The sequence below is a fragment of the Oxyura jamaicensis genome (genome assembly GCF_011077185.1).
Source record: "Oxyura jamaicensis isolate SHBP4307 breed ruddy duck chromosome 5 unlocalized genomic scaffold, BPBGC_Ojam_1.0 oxy5_random_OJ101368, whole genome shotgun sequence".
Classification (NCBI taxonomy): domain Eukaryota; kingdom Metazoa; phylum Chordata; class Aves; order Anseriformes; family Anatidae; genus Oxyura; species Oxyura jamaicensis.
The window spans coordinates 29,763-35,703 of NW_023303949.1; the positions used below are offsets into that span (position 1 = coordinate 29,763).

The 5,941-nt window shown below is 55.2% G+C and overlaps 1 protein-coding gene across 6 annotated transcripts in view; it reads right to left on the bottom strand.

Annotated features, from left to right (window-relative positions):
• Nucleotides 1-5,935, bottom strand: part of LOC118157350 (homeobox protein Meis2) — a 23,233-nt gene extending 17,298 nt beyond the window's left edge. For 5 of the 6 annotated variants that reach the window (XM_035311623.1, XM_035311622.1, XM_035311624.1 and 2 more), the window contains exons 1-6: nucleotides 5,329-5,935; nucleotides 4,027-4,259; nucleotides 2,432-2,573; nucleotides 1,893-1,943; nucleotides 1,141-1,191; nucleotides 141-290 (exon numbers count right to left, since the gene is read on the bottom strand). In XM_035311623.1, coding sequence (XP_035167514.1) covers nucleotides 141-290; nucleotides 1,141-1,191; nucleotides 1,893-1,943; nucleotides 2,432-2,573; nucleotides 4,027-4,259; nucleotides 5,329-5,340 — 639 coding nt within the window. In that variant the 5' untranslated portion in view covers nucleotides 5,341-5,935. Of the gene's footprint in view, nucleotides 1-140; nucleotides 291-1,140; nucleotides 1,192-1,892; nucleotides 1,944-2,431; nucleotides 2,574-4,026; nucleotides 4,260-4,840; nucleotides 4,874-5,328 lie in introns of all 6 variants that reach the window. The other variant, XM_035311621.1, reaches the window with a different exon arrangement.
• Between the last annotated feature and the right edge of the window lie 6 nt (nucleotides 5,936-5,941).

A 5,941-nucleotide genomic window follows, 5' to 3' on the forward strand; every position in this document is an offset into this window, starting at 1 on the left:
TGGGGAGTCTAAAGGTGGGAGCCGAGCTTGCAAAAGGTAGGAACAGCACTAATTAGACAGCAGCCACAAAACAATGAAATCGGGGACAGGTCCTCTGAGCAGGTCTTAGAAAGTGTCATAAAAGAATCAAAAGGACTTACATGGTCGGCTAAATTTGTGGAAGATCCTGAGAGTTCTTCGTGGTCTGATTTGGAGCTGCCATCCCTTTCATCAATAACGAGGTCTATTGGCATTTTTCCTTTCAAACAACTAATGTACCGATGGCAGAAGTTATCGCACAATTCATGAACCTGAAAGCGGTAACAAGAATAATAGCACCAATAATGGCGAAATATCGGGTTGCAACTCTTTCTGGTAGCAAGAGTAACACTCTGATCTACTCCACGAGTAACTCTAATTAAGGGGCACAATAGTTGAAGGCGAGGAAACAATAGAGAAATTGTTGCAGCGCATATTATCCTCTTGAGACTCGCCGCAGCAACAAGTTAGAGAGAGCGAGAGAGAGCGAGGGGGCTCTGCCTGGCGTGCGGAGGGCCAGCCGGCCCGAGGGCAGCTCCGGCCCCGGGGTCGCGGCCCTCGGCGGTGTGTGGGGAGCGCAGCAGGCGTGCACGGCTCCTGGCCCCGGACGGCAGCGGGGCGATTCGGGGCGCCCACGGCTCGGTGCCCCGGGCCAGCAGCCTGAGGACGAGCCGCCGAGGGGCTGGGAACGGCCGTCCCCTCCCCAGGCCGAGCAGGGGCCCCCTGCCTCTTGCAAACATTTACTGCTTGTTTGGGGTTAGCACGCCTGCCAGAGCTGCAGAGGAGCGGGAGGGCTTTCGTTTGGCTTTTTGCTAGACGGGTTGTTTCCGAGTCACCGAGGGAACTTCTGCCGAGAGCAGGGGCAAGAAGGACACACGGGGCTTAATAATAGATAAATGTGAGGGCTCGGCTGGAATTACGCTGAACAAAAAATGCTGGGCTGGGCTGGGCATGGCTGTCGGGTGTCACATGCCCCGATGGCACAAGTTGCGGTACCACGCTGCCTTTGCCCTGGATCCCCCGGCCGTGCCACAAGGCCCCCTGAGCGGCCGGGGGGCGCAGGGCAGGAGCGGCCCGCCGGGGAGGGGACGGCCTCCCCCCGCCCTCCGTCCCGCCGCTTACCTTTTCTAATTCCAAAAGGTGAAACCTTAGTACTTGTATTGCTTGGATCATCTGCAAGAAAGTTTTGAGCCAGGGGTTAGGTGGGAGAAAAGAGCATGAGGGCTGCGCGGGGCTGCGAGCCCAAAGGGACAAGGGGGAGACAGGGGCTGTCAGGGCGCACAGTCATTATCCGGGATTTTAGCTCCTTGGTCACGCTTGAACAATTTCGGTCAACTTTAACCTCAGCACTTGATTTTTATCATATCTATCGGAGGCGCGGCGATGAGCGCTTGTTGCCGCCACCGCCGATCTTCCCCTTCTCTCGCCCTCGCTCCCTCCCCACACCCTGGCTTCGCAGGGGCCGCGGAGAAGCCGAGCACACGCTCGCATCCCCCCACCGCCCCCAGAAGGAAGGAGGGAGGGGGGGGGTGAACACTTTGGCATCTTCTTTACAAGCGGATTTAGTCACTTTGAATATTGAAAACGTTCACATTAGCAAAAGAATGACGTTAGAAATCTCCGTCCCTCTCTCCCGAAGCACTTATTTCCCTCACTTTAGCTCCCCATGGCTTATCCGTGCTTCCCCGCAAGGCGCTGGGGCTGCTGGCGTTGCCCCGGCTCACTTCGCAAGTGCAACCCTTTGAAGGCTGGGGCCGGGCCGGGCCGTGCAGCCGGAGGCCGGCTGCCTTCCCCCCGGCGCTGCCGAGGGCGAGGGGCTGACATGGGGCCGGGGAAGGCGAGAGGGGAGCTGGGACGCTGGGGCGAGGCCTTACCAAATTGTCCAACTCTGGGTTTGAAGAAAAAAGTGGTTTTTCAGCACGGACCTGCAAGGAGAAGGCAAAGCAGCGTGAGTTGCGGCTTCCTCCCTCCCTCGGCCTTGCAGCCCACTGGCCCGAAGGGAGCAATCCCGAGGGGTGACAAAAGCAGGCAGCGCGGCCCCACGGCCCCGCTGGGCGCCCCGCAGCCAGGGGGGAGCTGCAGGGAGCCGGCCCTGCCCCGGACGCCCCCCGGCCCTGCCGGCTCCCGTCCTTCCCCGCTCCCGCTGCCTCCAGACCCGGCCCCAGCCGCGTCCCCCTTCCGTCGGTGCTCGAGGGCGAGGGCCGGCGGCCCCGGCCCGGCAGCGTGCCCCCCGCCGCCCCCTCCCGCCCCCCCGCCGGCGGCCGCGGAGGGGGCTCGGGGGAAGGGGGAGAGGCTGGGGGCTCGGGGGGGGGGGGGGGGGGGCTGCCCCGGGCAGGGCCCAGGCGCGCGGCTCGGGGGCCGGGGGCGGCGGCAGCGCTGGGAAGGGCCGGGGGCGGGGGGAGAGGTGGCGGACCTGTTTGGCGAAGACGGCGATGTCCTCGTTGAAGGAGTCGGAGGAGCAGACGTCCCCGCCGGCCACGCCGGGCTCCCGGGGTGTGCAGGTCGCCAGCTCGCACTTCTCAAAGACCAGAGCTAAGAGGGGGAACAACGGGTGCCTACCGGGCAGTGGCACACAAAGAGAGCGGGAGGGGGTGGGGAGAAGGGGAAAGAAGAGCTCTAATCAACAAGTATTTTTTAAATGCACGTACACACACGGACACACGGACACGCTCTGCAGTCTTTCGGTATTGCTTCGGGCAGAGCATGGGACAATCCCGCCTCGAAATAAAATACACTTTTTTTTTTTTCCTTTACTTTTCATTTTTTTTCCTCCTTCGGAAACTGCGAAAGGCCAAGCCGCATCCCCTGTGCAGTCCCCAGAGCTGAGGACAAAAGTGACCTCCACTCACACGCCCGGCGCACCAAACACACTCACTCAAGCAGGCAGCAGCTCAGCTGGGAACCTTCCCCTTTTCACCACAGCCTAAAATAACGCGAAACCTGGGAGATCCCATCCCTACCCTCAAGCTATGACCTAAAATGAGAAGCACGGGGAGGCAAACTGCAAACTACTTAATACGTAATTTTATTTTTCAAGGGGCCTGCTAACAAAAATGTGGTAAAGTTTCCTGGCTTAGGAAGCACACCCAAGTAAAATACCAGCTGTCCAGATAAGTGAGCTGGGGAGGGGGCGGAGGGAGGGAGCACTTCTTGAAATATTTTCCCATAGTTGGTGTAGTCAGGAAAAAAAATATTTTATCTGCGTGTTAAGTAGCAAGTATGCTTTGGTCTGTTTCCCCCTTTGGTGTCTGATCAAGGCCCCACACTCTGTCACAGACGTTACTATCTCTCCTTTTAGGATAATTTGGTATTTTTTGCTAAAAGGCATTGGAGGGAATCGGTGTCATTCCCCCCAAGCAGTGCCCTGGCACAGGCTCGAGTTTTGTTGGGTACGTGTTTCTTTTTCCTCCCGCTCTCTTTCCTACGTATAAAACTCAGCTCGCTGCCTCCAATGCATTTACTTCGCTTAGCTCAAGGAAGAGCTGCTCGTGAGAAGAGAATCTCTTTTAATCTTACTGTCTTCGGCGATTTGAATAGATCTTTATTTACAGTGTTGGAAGAGTGTTATTATGGCACGGAGGAGAACACCAGAACACCACTTCCTCGCCTAAAACCCAGCGCCAAGAGAGCCACCTCTCCTGTCTGAAGTCCTGACCGGGGCCTTTCCGAGCGAGACAAAAAACTCGCGGAAAAAAAAGAGGGAGAAAAAAAAAGGAAAAAAAATAAAAATTTAAAAAAAAAAATAAAAAAAAGGGGGGGGGTGGGAAGACAAGCCGCCCCCCACCCCCTTTCCACCGAGGGGTCTGTCTTCCAGGACGTGTCTCTGGAGGGTGCCGGCACCCCAGCCCCGCGGTCCGTGCCCCCGCGCAACTCCCCCGGCCCGCAGCGCGGGGCCGCCGCTGCCCCCCGGCCGACCCCCGGGAGCCCCCCGGGAGCCCCCCGGCGCCCGCCCCGCTCCTGCCCTCCAGCTCGGCGGGCAGAGGCGCCGCGTCGCCCGGCGGCACCTACCCGTAGATCGCATCCTTGTCCCGCTTCAGGGCGTCGTTGACAGCGGAGCCCATGCTGGCCGGCATGACATTGGGGTGCGGGGCGTGGGCGCCGTAGTGCTGGCCGGCGTGCAGCGGCGGGCCATGGTTCAGGTGGTGCACCGGGGGGATCGGCCGGGGGGCGTGGGGGTCCCCGTACATAGACGCCGGCACCCCTACTCCGTCCATCCCGCCGTAGTGGGGCAGCTCATCGTACTGTCAAAAACCGGGCCGGAAGAGAAGAAAGCGAGAGAAAGGGGGTGGGGGGGGCGGGGGGGGGGGGGGGGGGGGGGAGGGGGAGAGGGGGGAATAAAAAAACAAACAAACAACAACAACAAAAGTCAGAAGAGAGTAAAGCACTCAGGCAGACGCAAACAGAGCAAAACAAAACAAGAACAGCCACAACAGAGAGAGTGAGATGTGCGAAATGAAATCGGCTGGGAGCAGGGGCAGGGGCTGGAGAGGCTGAGGGAGGCGTGGGGGTGTAGGGAGAGGGAAAGGGGGAAAGTGAGTGCGTGTGTGTGTGTGTGTGTGTGCGGGGGGAGACGGTCCGCTTCGGCACGGCTGGAGAGACCCTGGCGAGGAAACCGGGATGGAAAGGAAGGAAACGGAGGAGAGAAACTAGAGTTGCTCTGAATTAGGAAGGAAGGACGAAAAAATCAAATGTAAATGAATAAACAAGCAGAATCCAAAGCAGCTAGATAAATAAATCATCACGGGGAAGGAGAGGGGAAAGGTGGGGTGCATTGGCGGCCCGGCGGCCCCCCCCAAAAAGGGGGAAATAATCTGAAAGTTACCAGAAACATTATTTAGTAGCAATTCCCCTTGTCCTTGTCAAAGCCAGAGACAAAAAAAAAAAAAGGAAAAAAAAAAAAAGAAAAAGCAGCTATATATGTATACATATATATACGTTCGTATATATACACACACACATATGTATTTCTTAGTCTTTCCTGGGCAGCAGCAGCAACGGCGGCAGCAGCAGCAGCAGCAGCAGCAGCAGCAAGCTTTCCCCTGTGAACCCCGTGCTACTAAACAGCCAGAGAGCAGGGAAATCGCGCTGCTGGGGGAAAAGCTAGAGAGGAAAAAAGCATGGAACAATTGCAGAGAGACACACACACACACACAGACACTCACACACACACACAAAAAGCTAGTGAATAATTTTTGCTGCTATTTTTTAATAGTGGCCGCCATCATCATCAGCAACAGAGGAGAGCAAATCGGACAGGCCCCTCTTAAGAGAGGATTTATATATAGGTAAGTGTTGGAGATTTAAACCTACCCTTTGCGCCATCAGTCTGCGCTCCAATAAACTCCTGGATGTGTCGTATATTTAATATCCCAGTCCAGCAAAGAAAGTGATTTAGAGTGAAGAAGATTCCTTTTTTTTTTTTTTTTTTTTTTTTTGCAACCCACTTATAGACTTCTCCTGTCCTCCAATATGGGTAAATAATAATAACAACAACAACAACAATATATAAAAAACAGTCAGGAACCACGATGATTTTCTGTGTATTTCTTCTTTTTTTTCTGTCTCTTTCTCTTTCCTTTTTCTTTCTCTCTCTTTTTCCTTTTTTCTTTCTCTACGCAAAAAAAAAAAAAAAAAAAAAAAAAATTTGTCAAGCCCCCAAACTGAAGGTTACGATCGGCCCGTCAGCAACCCACATGTAACCAAACTGTCGTGTCTCATGGCTTTTTGCCACTCCAGCTGTCAATCAAAGCCAGGGAATGTCAAGGTAGTGAATGAATGATGGTTGATGATGATGAAGAAGAGAGGAGGAATCTTTTTAACCCAGGTTCCTTCTTCCAGTAACTCCGCGCTCGGGTTTTGCCTTTTAGGATCGCTAGAGGGTCTTTTTTTTTTTTTTTTTTTTTTTTTTTTTTTTTTTTTTTTT